At 47.9% G+C, this 21131-nt stretch overlaps 2 protein-coding genes across 9 annotated transcripts in view; one reads left to right on the top strand and one right to left on the bottom strand.

Moving 5' to 3' along the window:
• EYA3 (EYA transcriptional coactivator and phosphatase 3) overlaps positions 1–11159 on the top strand; it is a 104361-nt gene extending 93202 nt beyond the window's left edge. For all 8 annotated transcript variants that reach the window (XM_030872592.2, XM_030872652.2, XM_030872661.2 and 5 more), the window contains 2 exons: positions 5883–5983; positions 7493–11159. In XM_030872592.2, coding sequence (XP_030728452.1) covers positions 5883–5983; positions 7493–7573 — 182 coding nt within the window. In that variant the 3' untranslated portion in view covers positions 7574–11159. The remainder of the gene's footprint in view (positions 1–5882; positions 5984–7492) is intronic.
• Positions 11160–12125: 966 nt separating this feature from the next.
• XKR8 (XK related 8) lies at positions 12126–20598 on the bottom strand. Its single transcript, XM_030872669.2, has 3 exons — positions 20255–20598; positions 18002–18198; positions 12126–15240 (listed from the first exon to the last, which is right to left on the bottom strand). The coding sequence occupies exons 1-3, from the start codon at positions 20545–20547 to the stop codon at positions 14531–14533; spliced, it is 1200 nt and encodes a 399-aa protein (XP_030728529.2). The 5' UTR covers positions 20548–20598; the 3' UTR covers positions 12126–14530.
• Positions 20599–21131: the final 533 nt, after the last annotated feature.

Here is a 21131-nt window from a genome sequence, read left to right on the forward strand (position 1 = left end):
GAAAGACAAATACTGTATGTTTCCACTCATGTATAAGGTACCTAGAGTAGTCAGATTCATAGAAACAGAAAATAGAATGGTAGTTAATGGGAGCTTGGGGAGAGGGGAAATAGGGAATTGTTGCTTAATGGGTATAGAATTCCAGTTTTGTAAGATGAAAAGTTATGGAGAATTATTGCACAACAGTGTGAGTATACTTAATATTATTGAAATGTATATTTTTAAATGGTTAGGATGGTAAATTTTATGTTATGTGTTTTTTTACCATACTTTTTTGAAAAGGAAAAACAAAAAACTAAGGACTAGGATAGAGTCCTAACTCCCCCACTTATTAGCTTTTAGGGAAATTAGTGTATCTCCTGAGCCTCAGTTTTCTCATGTAAGATGGAAAACTACCAGAGAGGTTTTGAAAATCAAATGAGACTGTGTATGTGAAGATATTTTTTATCCCCTAAAAATGTATTCAGTTCTAAGTACATGAAATAGTAAGTACTCAATAAATATTTGCTGAATTGATTAGTGAACTGGCACCAGATTTATACTTGTTTGGCTGAGAAGACAGCAGAATGTGTCACTCTAATCTTATGTGCTGTACATGGTCCGGGGAAAGAGGACTATGACAGCTATCTCCTTACCCCTCCAGACCCTTTAGTCTGTGCCTACAGTTCCTACTTCCCTATTGCAGCCAAGGAGACAGTCCTCATTTGCAGATAAGTTGTAGTTACTTGCTAGATTAAAAAATGTCAGGCATTGCCAAGGCACTCAGAATATAGCAGGGACAAAATCCTCTGTCCTCATGGAACTTGCCTTCAGTCAGTGGTGCTCAGATAATTGGGTTATCCTTACGGGGGAAGAAAGCAGATTCTGTATTCCTTCTTTATGCTATTTGCAAAAATAAATTCCAGGTGGATAAAAAATTTACCATGAAAAGCAAAACGTTAATTTTTAGAAGAGAAAATAGAAGAGTATCTGTATGACCTTAAGGTAGGGAGGGATCTCATTCAAGAGACCCCAAAAATAGTACTTAAAAAAAAAAAAAACAGAAGAAAATGATCATTTTGATTGTGTGAAGCTTTTAATTTTATATACAGTGAAAGATGACATAAAGTGACAAGACAAATCACAGACTGGGAGAAGATACTTGCAATACATTTACTTGTTGATTAGTATACAGAATCCATAAAGAACTCCTGCAGATCAATAAGCAACAGACAACATAATTTTAAAAAGTAGGCAAAAACCTTGGAGCAGCCAATTTGCAGAAAAGGTAACCCAAATTGTTAGTAAACATATATGAAAAGTTTTTTAACCTCACCAATTAAGGATCTGCAAATTAAGGAAATGCAAATTAAAATGTGATGCCTTTCTCGTCTATTAGATTGACAGCACTGTCAGGGAAGTGAGAGCTTACTCTGCTAGTGGATTGAAAATGGATATAACTTTCTGGAAAACAGTTTGTCAATGTTTAGTAAAGTTTGAGATGTGCATAACCCTATGACCAAGCAATTCTACTTTTAGATATTTATACTCGAGAGCAGGGGTCTCAGACTATAACCCACATACCAAATTCTGCCCACTGCCTGTTTTTGGAAAGTTTTATTGAAACAGAGCCATGTGTAATCATTTCCATAGCTGCTTTCACACTACAGTAGTAGAGTTGAATAATTGCAACAGAGATCATATGACCTGCAAAGCTTGAAATATGCCAACTCCTTCCCTTGAGTTCATTCTCATTTGCACAAGGAGGTATGTGCAAGAATTTTTTTTTTGATGCAGCCTTGTTCATAGTAGAAAATAATTAGAAACAGCACATGAACCTGTCTATGAACAGAAAATAGTCAAACAATGGAATACTGTATAGCAGCTAGAAGTGAATGAACTGGGGCTTCCCTGGTGGTGCAGTTGTTAAGAATCCGCCTGCCAACGCAGGGGACACGGGATCGAGCCCTGGTCTGGGAAGATCCCACATGCCGTGGAGCAGCTAAGCCCGTGCACCACAACTACTGAAGCCCGCGCATCTAGAGCCCATGCTCCACAACAAGAGAAGCCACTGCAATGAGAAGCCTGCACACTGCACCGAAGAGTAGCCCCTGCTCACCGCAACTAGAGAAAGCCCACGTGCAGCAACGAAGACCCAACGCAGCTAAAAATTAATTAATTAATTTTTAAAAAAAAAGGTGAATGAACTAAAACTACATATATCCCTAAGGATTAGTATTAAAAACAATGCTGAACACAAAAAACACATTACACATAGTATGTACAGTATATAATTTATATAAAGGTAAAAAAACGTTCACAATAATAGCCATACATCGTTTATGGATACACGCTCAGGGAGAGAAAGGAGGAAGAATGTCATCAAGTAGGGGTAAATAGAAAACTTCAAATAAATCTGTACGATCTCATTTTTATATTTTTTTATCTAAAGCAACTCTAAAGTGTTAAGATTTGATAAAGCTGGGTTGGTGGTAGCTATATAGGCATTTATTTTTTATTGTTCTTTTTTGTATGGTTGAATTACTTCATTTACAAGGGCTTTGATGGGGGAGATACATCTGTAACCCCCCTTCAGATTTTGCTACTGCTGCCCCTGCTTTACTATGCATTTTGTAAGAACTCAGAGCACTCGCTAACCTTCCCACACCTGAAAGGTAGATTTCTGTAGTGCTTGATGCTGCATCCTGGCACTCAGAGGCTCATCAAACTAATGGACATGATTTTATTCCTTCTGACAGTAAGTGTGCTTATTTGGTGATTTTCTCAATTTCGTCCAGAGCTAATTAGCAGAGCTACAGTGGTACCTGGCACCATGGTAACCACAGTGAGAGGCTTGAGGCTTTCCTTTACAGAACTATGAGATGAGAGCAGGGAGAGGAAATGTTTGTTCGGTTCCTCTGAAATGGTTTCAGAATTGCAGTTCTCTTAATGGACACTCTGTGACATTGAAGAGAATTCTCAAAATCATTTCTGAAGATGTCAGAAGTCTTTCTTTTCTTAAATTAATTAATTATTTTTGGCTGCGTTGGGTCTTCGTTGCTGTGCGCAGGCTTTCTCTAGTTGCAGCGAGTGAGGGCTACTCTTTGTTGCGGAGCATGGGCTCTAGGCGCATGGGCTTCAGTAGTTGTGGCTCACGGGCTTCAGTAGTTGTGGCACACAGGCTCTAGAACACAGGCTCAATAGTTGTGATGCACGGGCTTAGTTGCTCTGCAGCATGTGGGATCTTCCCGGACCAGGGCTCGAACCCGTGTCCCCTGCATTGGCAGGCGTATTCTTAACCACTGCGCCACCAGGGAAGCCCAGAAGTCTTTCTGATAGAGGAAACTCAAGAACCTAATCTTCTCCGAAGGCTTGGTTGGTCTTGCAGTGACAGCTTCTATCACTTGACATTTGGTAAACTGACTAGTCATTGGTTTTATCCTCCTGAACAGGAGAGCTCATCTCTAGGATTGTTTTGAAAGTATAAAATGGAAGCAGCGTATTTACCAACTGTATTGGAATTATTTTTTCATATGGCTACTTCTTTACCCTGAGCTGTTAATAACTTACTCTTAATCCTTTTAGAGGAAACATTCTTAATTGTATTTCTTCCTTGATCATTGAAGGCCAGGACAATGAAAACATCTCTATGTCCCTGTCTTCTAAATAAGAGACATTCCCTTTGTTGGGTCTTAGGGGAAATTTCTAAAATCCTACCGACGTAGAAGCTTTTTCTATAAATCATAAATTAGACTGTGGGTCTAGCAGAGGTTGGCTTAGGTAAGGACCTAATGGTTGGAATGGAATTAGACAAATAACTCTTTAACACTTAATAAGAACATGTTAAGAACTCATTATTAGTTGAATTATTTAATGTTTAAATTGGGGCTCAAGGCATAGAGTAGAGCCATCCCCTTAATCATTTGTGAAATTAAAATGTATTTACTTAGCACACATGGATTGAATGCTTGATATGAACATAAGGTGTGACAATGCTATTATAAAACGGTAGCACTGAAAGGGACCTAAGTGCACCTAAGCCAAGCCCTGTATTAAGAGTGGGAGACTGAGGCCCCAAGTGGACTAGTGTCTGGTCCAGGTGTGAGGTGCCACCTGGGCTAGGCATGTCATAGACTTTTGCAGTTGCTTAGATGTACCAATCAGGACTTCTGAGTATGGGTGTAAAGATTCTTGTCAGATATGATGTAGTCATCTTAGATTTGTATATTTCTATATTTGTATATTTATTACAAGAGTTTTCCAGCAGATGGCAGTCAAGTGCCTTGAGGAAGAGATACCTTTTTCTTTTTTCTTTCTTTTTTTTTTTTTTTTTTTGGTGGTACGCGGGCCTCTCACTGTTGTGGCCTCTCCCGTTGCGGAGCACAGGCTCCGGATGCGCAGGCTCAGCGGCCATGGCTCACGGGCCCAGCCGCTCCGCGGCATGTGGGGTCCTCCCGGACCAGGGCACGAACCCGCGTCCCCTGCATCAGCAGGCGGACTCTCAACCACTGCGCCACCAGGGAAGCCCGCGCCTTTTTCTTATTCACACAGGAACCCTGGTGCTAAGTCACTGAATCTGGCAAGAAGATAGGATGAGAAAGTTAATGCAGCAGGATATAAAAAGGAAGCAGAGTTAGCGCCTTGCTTAACTGAAGAAGGTGGCAGAAGCAGTTTTAATAAAACATAAGAGATGGTGAAGGAAGAGCACGAGAGATAATTTTCTTTTTATTTACTTATGCAAGTACAGTGTCTTTGCCACAGCAGTATTATGTGTGCACGTTTAGGTGTTGGTTCCAGGTAGGATTTGAATTTTGATTCATCACCATGTTTCTAAGAGCTGTCTGCAGTGGATTTAAATCACCCATTTCCCAAGGTTAATGTCACTGATACAGGATCTCAGTTGCAGTTACACAGTATAATAGGAAATTCCAGATGTGACAAATATTGCTGCCATATTCATTGGTACTCTGAGACTCCTCCCCTCCTGAAAGACATAAGGCCCAGGACTAGGACTGTTTCTGGGAAATGTAGAGTTGGAAGGAAATGGCTGTTTTTTTCCTAATTACTAACCGGAAATTGGGGACTTCCACTTCTTTTTCTTACACTAACGGTTTCCCCTCAGAAATCGTCCTTTCGGGCTTCCCTGGTGGCACAGTGGTTGAGAGTCCGCCTGCCAATGCAGGGGACATGGGTTCGTACCCCGGTCCGGGAGGATCCCACATGCCGCGGAGCGGCTGGGCCCGTGAGCCATGGCCGCTGAGCCTGCGCGTCCGGAGCCTGTGCTCCGCGACGGGAGAGGCCACAGCAGTGAGGGGCCCGCTTACCACAAAAAAAAAAAAAAAAAAAAGTCCTTTCGTCATGGCACAATGACCAGAGCCTAGACTCTGGAGTGAGAGGCTCAGAGTCTAGCTACTAGCTTGTTTGTGATCTGGGGCAAGTCACAAATCCTTTGGGTCCATTTCCATCTATCAGAATAGGGGATGGGACCCGTCTCACCAGATTATTTTGAGAATTAAGTGAACGAACACTTTGAAACTGCTTTGTATATTGTAAAGTACAGGAGCTATGGAACAGGGAGGGAGTGTGCACAGCTCTCATATGGTGTTTATAGAAACATCCCACACTAAGATCTTAGGTACTTCACCCTCAGTGTGAAAATTAAAATAACCTAGAGAGCACAGTGCCTAGAAAGTCTGTTGTGTGAATGGCACAATTTCACATTCTTTGGGCAGAGAGCCTGTTGGATCCCTAGCTACCACCCCTGCTCCCCACCAAGCAAACCACATGGGCTGCCCTGATTCTGTCTAAGCACAGGCAGGTGAACCTAGCAGCAGCCCTTTTCTTTGGTATTGAAAAAAAGAAAGGTAGGAATGTCCCAATAGGAAATTTCTTTTTCTCATCAGGTAAAGAGAGCTGCTTCGAGAGAATTGTGTCAAGGTTTGGAAAGAAAGTCACATACGTAGTGATTGGAGATGGACGGGATGAAGAAATCGCAGCCAAACAGGTAACATGGCAAAGTAAATAGTCTGTATGGGAATACATTGAGCAATTAGAAGAATGGTAAGACTCAGAAATCGTAGTAATCTGTTGTGCATTTACAGTGTTCTCTTCTTCCTATTCCTCTCCCATTTTTCTTTTAAAAAAAAAGAGGGTCATTTTTTTCCCCATGCAGAGTTTTCCCTGTAAGTTGTTAGATCCTCCCCTTCTCTCTCCTCCCTGCCACTCTAAAATCTTAAAATCTTTGAGCCCTGCTACAAGGACGCCAATCATTAAACCTGACGTGGGCCCCATCTTCCATCTTCGTCTTAGAGGTCAATGCTTTCTCAAGAGCGTGAGACTTTACACTAAAGGCCAATCATTCAGACTTTTCCAGGCTTTCCAGCTTTAATTCTAAAGTGCTTGTTGCCCTCTGGGGAAGACGCTAGTGGATGTAGACATCAGTGCTTCTTGGTCTGAAGAAGAAGGGAGTGGGGGAGATAGAAGAACAACTCAAGTCATTATCAGACTTTGTGTCTCTAAGCGCACGCTTCTAGTCATCTGCCACAGAGTACACCCATCGGAAAATGCCTTAGATCTCAGTCTCCTCCCTCTGAGGGATCTTTTCTGCACCCTCTGTGACGGAAGACTTTCTAGTCCTTGCTTGAATATACCTAAGGGTGAGGAGACTGCTTCCCAGGTATCCTGTTCCACTGTGGGGTCATCCAGGCTCTTAGGATATTCCTCCTTCCATTGAACTAAAATTTCTGTTTTGTATCCTCGTCCTAATCTGGCACTTCTGAGCACAACATAACAAGTCTGCTTCCTCTTCAGTATATTCAAGGCCTTTTAAATATTATGCGTGAGCAGCAGGCTTGAAAAAGCACTGAGTTACATGCCAAAAGAACTGTGTTCTAGGACTTTCAGTATTCCAGGTAACTTGCAACCAGTCTGAACAAAATGATTAGTAAAGGTAATTTCCTCAGCTTTATAGAACATGGTTTCCAACACTCATGTTTTTCAAAGCCCTTCTTTAAAATATGGCTTCCAGAATGGCACACAGTATTCTGGACATAACTCTGATCACATAATATAGTGGGATTATTATTTTCTAGATCTCTCTGTTCTTCATCTTGGTCATGGACAAGATTTGGGCTTTGCAGCTCTGAACCTTATAGAAAATAGACTATCCATAAGAAAATATAATACTGTATTAATACTGATTTCTTACATGGGTCATTTTATTTGATCCTGAGGATCGTACATAGTAGCTAGAACAAATCTGTCTCATACAAGCACAGAGTTACCACTGTAACTCTGTAATAAAAATCTCTCCCATCTGTAAGTGTCTTGTAGTATACATATGTCCCTTTACACATGACTTACTTGATCCGTATGACAGTCTTATGAGGTGGGCAGGAGTAAGGAGGGTTACCAAGTACTTTGGGGAGAGGTCTGTGGGGGAAGGGGTGTGGGTAAATATAAGCTCCCAAAAGAAGTTGGGTTAACCAGTGTCCCTCCCTCCTCCCCCTTCCAGCACAACATGCCCTTCTGGAGGATCACAAACCACGGAGACCTGGTGTCCCTCCACCAGGCTTTGGAGCTTGATTTTCTCTAAGAACTGGAATGAAGAGCCTTCCCCGCGAGCTCCTTTTCACTCCTGAGAGGAGCTAGAGACCGGAACCAACTGGGAACTCTTTCTCCATGGAATGCTGGCGAGAACACAATCAAAACCAACAGCTGCAAGAGATGAAGCTTATTTTTGCTAAGAGTGAGCTGCAGCCCCGTGTTCATCCTCACATAGGAGCGGAAGACAGTTGGATTGAGAGAACAATAGACTCACCGCAGCTACAGTGCTTTTAACTCTTCTGGGTTTTGTTTTGTTTTATTTTGTGTCAAAATAAATGAAGAAAAAGAAAAGGAAATTCTTGGGGCAGAGTTGCACTCTGCCTCCGTGACCAGATTGAGAACTGCCGTTAACTTGTGGTGATAGGATAAACGCAGCAGACTTTTATAATAACATCTCTTGCAGTCTTTGTAATCTCCTTAGCTGTAGAACATATTCCCAGTGAATGTATATGTTATTTTTATAGGTAAGGGTCTGGTCTCTGAAGCAGGTTCCCGCCCTCTTTCTAGCAAGAAAGGGGTCTGTAAAGTTTCCTTGGAAACTCGTAACTGAACTATCTGAGATACCTCTCTGTGACGGTAGCACCTCCTCAGCTGCCCAGCGCCCTGCTCTCTCGGGCGGTTTCCTTCCGGCTCCTCCATCTCCTGGCTGGCTGCACTGTGGGGCATGGACACTGATTCACTGTAGACTTTGCTGGTTCCCATCCTAGAAGCCTTAGTCCCCTTTCCAGTCCCTCTCCCCTTTCACCAAATGGCACAACCCTAGAAACTCCTTCTCTTAGACAGTAAATTGTAAGCCTTCAGCTTGACTCTTAGTCAAAGGATATGTCCCAAGGGGCTTACCTCCAAACTGGAAGGAAGAACTAAGGCTTCTTAGGAATTTCCACTTCTTTGGCTCTTGAAACAAGAAGATTCCACCTTTTCCTCCTGCAGAGAAGCACCCTTCCCCAACACATGTTCACCTCTACAGCGCCCTCGCCCTTCTTAGTCATCAGTGCTGGGCTCTTGGCCCTTTCCTGCCCTCTGTACCTCATGTCCACCCCCATGCAGCTCTGGCCAGTCCCCAGGCTTTGGACCCAAGTAGTCAAGTCTGAGAAAAGGTTCATAATCACATTTTGGCCAAAACTACGAAGGGATTTGACTTTCTTTGAATCCTTTAAGCCCTGTTGAAAGGTGTTCTGGACATGTATTTACCCAGATCTCAGCCTGAAACTGAAGAACAGATTGCCATGATCACAACCCAGTTTTCCCATGGAATATACCCTTCCCACTTCTCAAATCCCCTTCTAAAATGGGAAACCAGAAGGCCAGAAACACTTTCCTGATTTAAATGAGGTTGTAGACCCCCTACTCCATGCCTGAAAACTCAATCTTGGGCCCAATGCAGGAACATCTCTCAACCTGACTTCTGGGAGGATCGGTGGGTGCCCAGGCACTGGTCGCAGCCTTCAGTCCAGCTGTGTTTGTGGATGCCCCATCCCTCCAAGACTGGCCTGGGCATCTGCTCAGGCAGAATAAACTTCCGTAGAGCTGAGGAAGTTCGGCCTCTTCCAGGTTGCACAGAGAGAGGTGATTTTATAAGCACCTCAGAGAGGTGCAGTCTGGGTCCTTAGTAGGAGGCATCCTTGACCAACCCCAGCTATAAATGCTTGTACTCAGAGATTCTGCATATCCATTTTCAGAGATGTTGCAGCACAAAGGGGTCAGGTTCCTTCTAAAGCCAGGTCACCCAGAGAAAGGCTGGTATACACACATTCCCTCAGAACTGATTGAGGAAGTGCTTCGTGACTCAGTTTTAGAGAAGATGTTTTTGGAGAGGAGCTCAAGTCAGTGCTCATTACTTAGCTGCCTCTTTGGCCTGTTTCCTTTGGACGGGAAATACAAAGCCTGAGGCGGACCTTCTTGGTCTGAGTTCAGCATAGTTGCCCAGATGCTGCTCTGCCTTGCTTGGTAATTTACCTTAGAATGCTTTAGGGTGGGTCTGTACTTCCAGGCCCCAAGCCCTCCCCGTACCGGCAGTAGAGCTGTTGGTTTCTTGCCCTGGACAAAGGCCACTCTGTTGGTGCTGTGCTTCAGGCTGCAGAGCGGTACCCACGTCGTGCACACAGGTCCACACACACACACTTCCCTCTCCCTGCCCGCTGGGACAAGCTCTTTATTCCTAGAATATGACTTGGAGTCCCTTTGCGATGGCCTTTTCCCTCCTGCTCTGACTGCACGGCTTAGGTCTTTGCAAAAGGAACTTGAAATTGGCTAAGAGAGGTGAGGAAGCTCTCTGAGCAGTGCCGCCTTTGCTCTTTTCTGGTTGTTTAGAGGGTAGACAGAAAATGGAGCTTCCTGGCTCCTCTTTGCCAAAATGAATTGTTCAGGGAGCCCAGTGATCTTCTTGGAGCCTGTGTTTTCCTCTTCCCCAGCACAGAGGTCTGGAGAGGAAAAGAAGTAGGCAGCACCACGAGTTCTTGGAGGCTGAGGTCGAAAGGATACTGTGGGTCCTTTCATCAAGGGGGAAGCCCTCTTTACTAGAAAGAGTGCCCATGGAATAAGCCACATGATGAGTCCTTTTCCCAGCTGGGCACCGTGGGTTCTGTAAGATGGGTCTGCACGTTTCGTGGTGAGAGCTAGGCCGTCTCTAGTAGGGAATCGAGTTGTCATCTGTGTCCTGGGTTTAAGAGGTGGCTTTACTTTCGAATGTAAAACTGACTGTGCCTTAGCATCACCCTGTCCGGTGCCCCTGGGGCAGCTGGTGGTGTCCAGGAGAGTGGATGCCTGCTCCAGATTCAGATGCCTACTTGGGCTTTTATTTGGTTTGGGGTATTCCTGTCTTCTGCGAGTTGGGGGAGCAAAGCTAGTGTCCCAGGAGACTTGTGCCACAGCTTGTTCGCAGTTTACAAAAACTTGTTCGCGTTAAAGCTCCAAGCAGAATCTGGTCGGCAAACTCCAGCTGCAGTATATGGAGCTTCTAGACGTTCACTACCTTGAATGGGTGTCGGTGCCACTGAACCGTGGGGGAGAGGAGCTGAGGGGCGGAGCCACGCTCTCCCTCCTCCTGGGAGAGCGATGGTCTAAGCCCAGGGCTGGTGGGCTTGGGGCCTTCCCCTCCTCACTCCTGCAGGAAGGGGGCAGTTAGGACCCCTCTTAAGCAGCCTTCTGTTTCTTACCACTAAATTGGCTTCCTTTTTCATCCAAAAGTTGGAATTCCCCAAATACCCTGTAGAGGCCAAATCTGAATTCTGAGATTTTGAAATATCTTAAACCACGAGAGAAAATCTAGTTCTGTCCCACCTCTGATCAGCAGGCCCTCTGTCCCTTCCTCTCCTCTGAGTCAGACAGCTCTAGCAAGCAAGGTTACTTAGCTAGTTCCTAATGCACTGATGGGAGCCATCCCATTAAGGACGACCTCTACTCCAAACATGACCCTCTGGACTTCAGATGCCTCATTTAGCAGGAAAAGGCACTGATTAGATATATTTATGTGACTGCGGGCATTTGTGGCTGTAGAGTCCTTGACCATAATGTTATATGTAATGGGAACTATCTTGTAAACTTGAAAAAATAAAGTTTTTATTTTCTATATGGTTTGCTCCTGTGTCTTTTCTGAGTAGGATCAGCCCAGTTGCCCAGCTGAGTAGGCTTCTAAGTAGGGCTTCATAAAAAATCAGAAGAGCTCATTAGAAAGATGCCACCCTTTCAGTAACTGAGTCATTAATTTCACCAAAAGAAACAAACAAATAAAACTAACCACTTGGTATAAATAAATGAGAAAATAAAGTAAATATTTTAAAATAATTTGCAAGGGAAAGTTTATTTCTTAATTGTTTCTAAAATACATCACTTTTCAAAGTTTAGGACTGGAACGCCAAGAGATTTCATTTGCTGTCAAATGTGCTGAAATTTAATTATGAAAAAAATCAATACCTTGCTGTGCTGAGCTTAAAATGCAAAAGCAATAAAACTGACAAATTGATACCAAACTGTTTGATTTGGCTTGTTTTCATGTTACATCAACTACTTTTTTCTCTTTTCATTTCTTTAGATTTGAGTCTGACTGTTCATTGGTCTGGAAAACAGTCAGGAATCCTTTTGCCTTTTTTTCCAATGGAGATTAGAATTGGGTTCTAGCTTCCAAGTACCATACATGTCAGACTATAAGGTGTATTTTTCCCCAAATTAATTCCCCCCAGAAAAGAGGGGGTTGTCTTGTATTCTGAGGCATTAAATCTTTTCATCAGAAGATGCACATTTTGAGCCACAATATAGTTGAAGCAAACTTGTTCATCGGTCAGAAGTACAGGGATCAGAGTGTTATTAGTTTTTAAGCCCAAAGAGTAGACATCTCCATCTCCCCCTCCAATAGGTATAACGTCTGCACGTTTCTCAAGAACCTTTCCGGTGGCAGGTTAAAATGAGCAAATCAAGAGCTTTTTTATTCTTCAAAAACAAGTTTCTTGACATAAAAAAAAAAAAACAATGGAAATCTTCAAAGGAAATTTCTAATTACAAGTAACATCACTGTCATCTTTTTTAAATTCTTGATTCTGTAAACTTTATTTACAAATGAAACGACCACTAAATTCCACAGCTTTTTAAATTACATACCTGTTACCCTTCTTTGACAATTTCATCTAGAGAATACAGATGAGAGCTTAGCCAAAAAATTAAACATCTCTTTGGATTTTCTCAGGGGAAATAGCCTGAGACACTACACTGCATCATCTGTTTGGGCATGTATGGCATCTCCCCAGAGCCTAGTCTTCTCCACATATGACAGGAAGAAGTAGAGAAAAGTCAATGTAGCAAGTTTTGTTTTGTTTTGTTTTAATTGAAGTATAGTTGAGAGCAAGTATTTGTTTTAGTGAACCCCTTAGAAGCTATGTTTGAGGCTAGGTTGGACACTAAGCCCAGGGATTTATAAAGGCCAAGCCTGCTCTCTGAGGTCTCAACCCTTGATATTCCCTATGAGTTGAGAAAAATAATGATTTCACTTTTGTGTGTGTGCAAATGTGTGTTTATAGTCAATTAAAAAAATGATCCTTTTTCTGAGGTTATATGTCCTTTCATAAGACAAGATAATAGATGGTGGTAGTTTTTATGCCCTTTTTCATTAAAGTTAACTTGGCAACCATGTTGGCCATTATATTGGTTCATGAAATTCAGAAGTCTGAAAATCATTGGACTAAGTGATCCTGGAGATCCTTTCTACCTCTACCATTCTGTGTATGTAAAAAGCACCAGCATCATCTTCCCAGAGTTCCTCCCTGCTCCCAACCTTCATCTCTGTGTCAGCCTTGGCTCCAGGCCAGTATAACTGCTACAAGCCCTCCTTCATCCAGTCACTGCTGACTTGGTGTCTGGAATAAAGCACATCTGCGTGGCTGTCATCCTCACCTCCTTTAGGGCGTATATCAGTTTCTCAGGGAGGCCTTCCCGGCCATTCTATATAAAATTGTAACTCCCACCTACAACACACACGCACTCTCCCTACCTTATTTTTCTTTTAGCACTTAACACTATCTGATACATTCTTTCACTTATTCTGTTTACTGTGTCTCCACTAGATGAATGAATGAATAACAGACTCTCCTGGATCCCGTCCCAGTGGTGATGATTTCCTTCTGTCTCCAGAGCCCTTTCCCTGCTCCTTCTTTCTCCAAATCACAGACTTCCCCAACACCACTGCCCACATCCACATCCCCTGTCATCACTGCATCGCTCCCAGTGACCTCCCAGCAAAAAGACCTTCCTTCACCTGCGCTCGCGTATTCACTTCCTGATACCAAAGGTGTACCTACTCCCGCCAGGCCCAGCAGCAGAGCCGGCTAAGAGCACAAGGTAGAGTCAGCCCAGATCTGGGTTCTGATGCCCACCTGAGCGGTCAACACCACACTGGCTCACCAGCTCCTGACGCTTAGAAAACAAGGTTAAGAAGTCTTGCCTAAGCCAGCCCTCTTCTCTGGTCCCAGGGCCTTTACCGACTTTGAGAGGAGGACTTTGCGTCCCTGACCCCTTTTTTCCAGGCAGCTTTGAACTTGGTGGCGGATTTAATGACACAACTAGGCTAGGGGATTTCATGAGGTTTTAATAATAATCTAATAATACTGTTCAACAAAGACAACACACGTGTCTCTCGCTTACAGAGACGCAGATATACACACCTCTTCCACCCACACAGACTGAGGTAGAAAGTACACTGCCTGAAGCACAAAAACATACTCAGCGGGCCGAGCCACGGCCCAGACCGCAGGTTCACAAGGCACTTGGTTGAAAGGTCGCCCCTTGAGAGCAGAGGCAGAGGCCGGGCCAGCTGCACTAAGGCCTTGGAGGGGCTGACAGGGCTGACAGGCAGTCGGGCATCCCTGGCTTCCAGCCTGAGAGCCTGTTCTGGAGTATCTGGAGAGGGTAAGGGGTGAAGGTGGAATGGCAGCTGATCTGCCAAGGCTAGAATGATGCTTCTGGCACGTAAAAGGCCCTCGGTAAACATTTGCTAAATGAATTGAATGACTGGGGTGGGGCAGGGGAGGAAGAATTCCAGAGAACACATCCTGGAGGTCCTGGGGCCTTCCAGCCCAGGACAGGGGAACCAAGGGTGGGACAACAGCTCCACCAATTATTTTAGAGGTAGCCAGGGAGGTAAAAATACCAACACTGGGATGCTTTGGGGTTATACTTGTTTGGGGGGAAGGGAAGAGGCGGTCTCTTCTTTCCTCCCAAAGTGTTTCATACATAATTGGGGCCCTGGACCCTCCAGGGCCCAGCCCTTCTCGTCTTGTTCTCCTCCTTGAGGGCAGGCCTCTGTCTTACTCAACTCTGGTCTCCAGCGCCTGGCACAGATCAGGCATCGAGTGCTCGTTGAGTGAATCAAGGCCCACAGCAGCATAAGCAGCTTATCTTCTACATTCTACCAACTGATTCCATCTGGCCTTCAGTCCCCTTGGCTGGGTCTGACCCTGCCTCAAAGGACACCATTCACCTCTCCCTTCCATGGCAAAGCAGCCTCATCCCTACCTTTGGGGAAAAAGTTCTTAGCCAAATGGGCCATGCGCCTGTTCTGAGGCAGCTGACGCCCCTCGAGGGAGTGCAGACCCCGGGTCCCGTCCACCTGGTCAGGCTCCCAGCGGCAGCTGGGGTGCAGCCAGCGGTAGTAGACCAGCCGCAGAGCCAGCCCCAGGAGGAAGCAGGCGCCGGCCGCAGGCAGCAGCCTCTGCAGCAGGCAACCGCTGGGCAGCCAGGTGCTCTGAGTCACCCAGGCGACCACCAGCAGAAGGCTATCATTCAGGAGGAACGCCAGGTGGATGGTAGCACGGCCTCGGGTTCGGCCCTCAGCCACGTTGAACCAGGAGAAATAAAGCATGGTGGCCACCGTCGCCCGGTACAGCCACTCGGAGCAGGGATCTGGCATAAAGTCCGTGCCCTGAAGCCACACCCAGAACAGCAACACCAGCCACAGGCCCAAGAAGTGCAGGGCCACACAGCGGGGGAAGAGGGCCGAGAACAGGGCCACGACCAGGACTCGGGGCCACAGCAGCAGCAGGTTCCACAGGAAGTAGATCACGGAGGCACCCAGCCCCAGGAGGGGCTTGGAGGGGAGGCAGGTGCGCAGGGCCCGGTGGTAGTCAAGCAGTGCCCACGAGACACCCACAAAGGACGTGCAGATGCTGACCCCTACGAAGAGGAAGAGGAGACAGGTGAGCCCTGCGGGCAGCCTGCAGGCACTCCCCAGAGGCCACGGGTACTGCGAAGGCCTCGTAGCTACGCTGACGTGGGTATTACGGACCCCAATTTGTTGAAAACTACAGCTGGAGACCAGTAAGTTCACACAACCCCAAACAGAGCTAGGATCCATATGGAGTCTGCCCTTCACCGCAAACCTTTCCTTTTCAGGTGCTACCACGGTTATATTTTTCACGGATGAGAAGGTGTGTGACTTATACACTCTCATCGGCACCCCTGTCACCCAGCATCTGGCACCCCTGGGCCTTGGCCACACCCTGAGCATCTTCTAGGGCCCTGTAACCCTTCCTTTCCTGGAAGAGCCCACGCCTTTCTTGGATCTGAAAATCAGCAGTCCAGTTCCCCCTTCTTAGTCTCAGAAAGGGAAGCAGGAAATCCCATAGGGTGGCGACAGGCCTCTAGCTGAAGCTGCCTTCCGGGGCCAAAAGGGATGTCCCTGTTATACGGGTGGTTCAGCCTCTACTCCCCTCCACCCTCAGACTGGGCCCCGGTTTTGATTTTCCAAGACTCGAAGTGTACAGTGGGGATCCTATCCCACCTCCTAGTTGCCCATCCTGGACTAGAAGCACCAGGCCCTCCAACGAGGGCTGGAAGCATCTCTAGACTGCTTCCTCCCCGCCCCCTCCCTATTGCATTCAGTCAACAGATGTTCGCTGGGGACCTGCTACGGGTCAGGAACCCACTCCCAGCCTGGAATCAGATCTGTGGCCTTTGTAACCACCCCACACTCAGGGTCTCGTCAGGGCTGATGTTCCTCCAGTTTGCCAGCGTGCCGCATTCTCTGACCTGACAAGCGGTGCCCTTGGTATTAGGTGGACCCACGCCCTGGTTCCCCTGGCCTACTCCTCCTTACCCTGCAAGTTCTGGCTTCATTATCCCCTATAGTCACCCATCTGGACCCCAGCCCACCCCACTCCGCTGTGCAGCTCCTATAGCACCCCATTCCTCTCTGGAGTCTTATCACACAGTAATTATTTCCTCATCTCTGAGCTCCTTCAGGGTAGGAAACAGATTCTGCTCCCCAGGGATCCCCCAGAAGCTGGCACATAACAGCAGCTGAATACATGTTTGCTAAACAAAAGTTGGGAAAACCTGTCTCTTCCCTCAATCCCCCATCCCCACTCCCTCCATACACAGCGTAGACTGTCCCCATTTAGCCCTGGTCCTAGACACCCACTGCCTCCAAAGAGACAAACAAAAAACACAGTTATCCCTCAGTATCCACAGGGGATTGGTTCCCAAAATCCGCGGATGCTCAAGTCCCTAATATAAAATGGCATAAGAGTCAGCCCTCTGAATCTGTGGATGCGGGACTCACAGACAGAGGCCCGACGGTACGCGCACAGTGAGTGCTGTGTGTCCCAGGGCAAATCGCTTCACCTTTCGGCATCTCTTTCCTCTTGTGTAAAATGGAGATAAATACAGCACCAAACTAGAGGCGCTATGAATGTGAGCCATGATGACAATAAAGCACTTTCCTCAGTGCTGGCTGATAGCAGGCGCTCAATCGTGATGGCCGCTATTACTGGTTTTTGTTTTGTTTTTCAATTAATACTGCAGCCTCAGATTAGCAAACTGAAAGGGCCCTTGGAGACGGAGTCCAACTCCCCAGCTTGTACAGCTGTGGAAACTGAGGCCAGAGAGGGGATCTCCAAGTCCCGCAGAGAGTGGAGGCAGAGCTGGGACTGGCTCCTTGGGAGGCTGTGCCTGGTACGGCAGCAGATGTGCAAGGGCTGAGGAGGAGAAGGGGAAGCCTAGACCCTGAATCAGATGTGAGCTGGAGTCCTAACTTGGCTGCCAGCTGGCCTGTGACCTTGGGCAACTTCCCTAAAAGCCCTCCCAAAGCTTCTCTTTGCACAAACCTCTCCTGTGTTTTATGAGGCCACCCGCCTCTTCCTTTTCAGATCACTCCACATGCTTTCCTGTAACTACCTGCTTTACAGTCTATGGTCCTGGCAGGCCAGGGGCTGTGTCCATCTCCTTATTCACTGTGGTGTTCCTAACACAGGGACAGGCACAAAGGTGCTCGATCAAAACAAAGGCACGGGGCTTCCCTGGTGGCGCAGCGGTTGAGAGTCCGCCTGCCGATGCAGGGGACATGGGTTCGTGCCCCGGTCCGGGAAGATCCCACATGCCGCGGAGCGGCTGGGCCCATGAGCCATGGCCGCTGAGTCTGCACGTCCGGAGCCTGTGCTTTGCAACGGGAGAGGCCACAACAGTGAGAGGCCCGCGTACCGCAAAAGAAAAAAAAAAAAAGGCACTCTGCATGTACAAAGGCGCTCAGTAATTTATCTATTAATCAACAAATTGCTTATTAGGCATCAGGCACCCTACACACTTCACCTGTTATCTCCAAAATTGTAAAAATTACACTTAAGATTTATTATGCACTAGGCACAGGCTTTATAGGCATCACTTCACTTAAACCTTTCATTAACCTTATGAGGTAGGATCATTTATGACATCCATTTATTTGTCCAGATGAGAACAAACTGATAGCTCAGAGAGGTGGGGTCCTTTGTCCAAACTCAAGGCTAGAGCATAACTTTGGATTTGAACACAGACCTGCCCGACTAAAGGACATTCTCCTATTTTCTAAGCAGCCTTTATAAAAGAGTGAAAACCTTTCTGACACTTGTGGGCAACTTTCCCAAGGTGTAAAAGGGAGGCTGGCCGAGGGCCTGACACTCACACTGGTAGTACTCGGCGCTGCCGCTCTGCAGCATGATGGCCAGCACCAGTGTGAGCTGCGGTGTCATCTCCAGGAAGGTCTCAAAGAGCCGCAGCATGCTGATGTCCAGGGAGAGGAAGTCGGCATAGGCCAAGTCGAACTGGGTAGGCACCTCCTGCCGCCACACCAGCAGCCCCTGCCGCAGCCCCTGCACGCACCTAGGCAGTACACACGATGCCCCAAGGGGCCCAGTTAGCATCCTGTGGCATTCCTCTTTCCCTACCCATCGAGTGGATGCAGACAGGCTCAAATCCTAGCTCGTCACATACATGCTATAAGGCCTTGGGCAAGCGACTTACCTCACTGAACTTGTTTCGTCATCTGTGAAGTGGGGATAAATACAACAGCTATTACTTCTGCGGTAGCCACCATACCAAGCTCATCACAAACCTTGTCCCTTTTACTCCTTTACAATATCCCCATTTTACAGATGGGGAAACAGGACCAAAGAGCAAATGAGCAGTGGAAACAGGATTTGGACCCAAAGCTGTTTGAATTTGAAAGGTGTACTGGGAAATTGCCTAAAGTGAGCATTCTCAAATTTTAGCAAGTGTAAGAATTTCTTAGGATCCTGTGGGGAAGGAAGCCATTGAGAGCTTCTGAGCACAGGCAAGACAGGTCCTACTGTGCTACAGAAAGAGCACCCAGGGATCCATTTAACAGGCCTGCCCAGAGTGATGGGAACAGACGGGGCAGAGTTAAGGGAGTCCAGAGGTTGGACAGACAGGCCTGAGAGATCCACTGGCATGAGGGGGCAGTGGAGGATGGACCAAGATCTCCCCCCGCCCAGAACTGACCTCAGTTGGCTATTGGAAGGTGAGGCCATTCACTCATTGCAAGTTCATTCATCAGATGTTTACTGTCACTTCCCCTGGATGAACTTGACAACACACTCAGGGAGCAGGCCCGAGTTCGGGGCGGGGGGAGGTCCCCCAGTGCCCTGGCAGAGGCCTCAGCCTAGTCACAGGCAGGAACAGAGACACCGTTTTCTCAACCAAAGCTCAGTACAGTCTGTCTGACTCATGCTCAGCAGAAACAGAAGATACATGATGTAATTATAGATTCAGGGCTCACTGCGGGCTGCCAGGACTGCAATAACTGTGCCCCTTCGTGTTCACCCAAGGTGTTATTGATGCCTGGACAGTCCCTCAGGCAACACTGCAACATTCAAAGCTCCTCTCACCCACTCCTCGAGACTCAAGGCAAGATCTGGAGAGAATCTGTAAACATGGATTCAAGAGCAGATCCTGGCTCCGTCCATCCCATGCCAACCCAGACCACATCATGTCCTGACTTCACATGACTCTGACCCCTTCATTTCAGTTTCCTCATCTCTAGAGGGCCCCCGCCCGAGCCCAACCCTACATGGCTCCAGGGACATGGATGTGTCAGACCCCACCTTTGCCCTCTTGCTTGGTCTGGGAGTGAGGGGGTGGGGTGGGGAGCAAGTGTTCAGGGAGAATACAACTGGGAAAGACAGGGTGGGAGGCACTGGCCATGAGGGAACAAGCGCTGCTCTGGGGGTCAGGGCTGCTGCAACTCCAGGGTGACCCAGCTGATCATGAAGCTAGCTGACACGTGCTGCCTGCCTACTCTGCACCAGGGCAATTTACAGGTCTCATTCCATTTAATCCTTACACTGTGAGCCTCTGGAACAATGAGTAAACTGAGACCCAGAGGGGTCAAGTGAATTGCCCAAGGCTCCACCCACAGCTAAAAGCAACGGGAGGTCTGTTGCCACCAGGCACTGTGCGGGGCACTTCCCTCTCTGCCCTTCACCACAGGCCTGCCAGCCACACCTATCTCGAGATCACTACCTCCTATAACAGAGGACAAAACTGAGGCTCAGAGAAAGGCAGGAATAAAGCCACACGGGTGGTAAAGCCAGGATTGGATCCCAAAGGGTCCAACTCCAAGTCATGTGCCTCCCTTCCCTCTCTGGGCCTCAGTTTCTTCAGCTGTGCCAGGAAGGGTGCTGTTCATGAGCTCTGAGGGCTGCCAGCCGGATTTCTCCCTCATCAGGGATCAGGAGCTCACCTGTAGGGGGAGGCGCCCGCTAAACTACAAGGGGCTTAGTTTCCTCCTCAGGGTCTCAGTCCTCTCCTCTCCGCCCCCGTCGCGGGGTCAGGGCTCTCACCTGCGCTACCAGCCCAGCTTCAGGAGGTGACGTTGACTTCCGTTCCCCCTCCCTCTCCCGGAGGGCAGGGCGCTCACCTGTATAGGTAGCCCAGCTGCAGGACATGCAACAGCGCCAGGCAGTGGCCCGGGGGCTTCGGCGCGTGCGGGCTGGAGAGGTCGGCGCGCAGCCAGACCCAGCTGAAGAGCTGCAGCGCGACTGAGGAGAGGCCCAACAGCGCCAGCACTAGCGCGGCCCACAGGTAGCGACCGCTGAGCACATACTGGCTCGCGGCCCACAGGTCGGCGCCCAGGTCGATCAGGAAGGCGAGGGTGCCCAATACGCCCAGGACCAGGTCCCAGAAGAGAGCGGCGCGTGGCGACCAGGGCATGACCCGCCAGCCTCTGCCCCTCTTTCTCTTCTGGGCTCGGACCCACCCTCCCGGCCCAGGGTCGCCCTCCCTGCCCAGGGTCGCGGTGGCAGGAAGGAGGCGGACACAGCCCTCGGGGCCGCCCAGGACTCGGGCTGCGGGGCGGGACTTCCCCGTCCCGCCCTGTCCGGGGAGGAGCGAGGTCCGTAGACCCCGCGGTTGGGGTATCAGCGGTCCCACAGATCCCTGGCCCTGCCGCCTGCCTAGGCATCCCCGCACTCTCACCCCAGCCCCGCTGAGCCCTGAGGGCCCCGAGGACCGCTAGGCCCGAAGACGGACCGTCCGAGGCGCAATGCCCTTAGCTTAGGAGGCTTCTAATCGCCTTGTTTTACATTTGAGGCTCCTGGAGACCCAAAACGGCGAATCTGGCCCGGAGATTAGCGCCCAGGCTAGAACTGCGATGTCTCACGTCTGCATTGTTGCAAAACAAAACAACAGAACGCCAAGGCCCGTTCCGATCCCTGACTGAGGGACTTTGCTAAGTTTGCCTCCGAGTCCGGGCCGTGTGCCAGGGGAGACAGAGGGCACTGGATCAACCAGGCGCA

This window comes from Globicephala melas, chromosome 1 (assembly GCF_963455315.2).
Source record: "Globicephala melas chromosome 1, mGloMel1.2, whole genome shotgun sequence".
Taxonomy (NCBI): Eukaryota; Metazoa; Chordata; class Mammalia; order Artiodactyla; family Delphinidae; genus Globicephala; species Globicephala melas.

Excerpts from the sequence above, each read along its gene's own strand:
- XKR8 (XM_030872669.2), bottom strand. The coding sequence starts at position 20,547 with ATGCCCTGGTCGCCACGCGCCGCTCTCTTCTGGGACCTGGTCCTGGGC. Across the intron at positions 18,199-20,254 it reads CAGCTGGGCTACCTATACAG|GTGCGTGCAGGGGCTGCGGC; the intron begins GTGAGCGCCCTG and ends TGTACTGCCTAG. Across the intron at positions 15,241-18,001 it reads CAGCGCCGAGTACTACCAGT|GGGTCAGCATCTGCACGTCC; the intron begins GTGAGTGTCAGG and ends TCCTCTTCGTAG.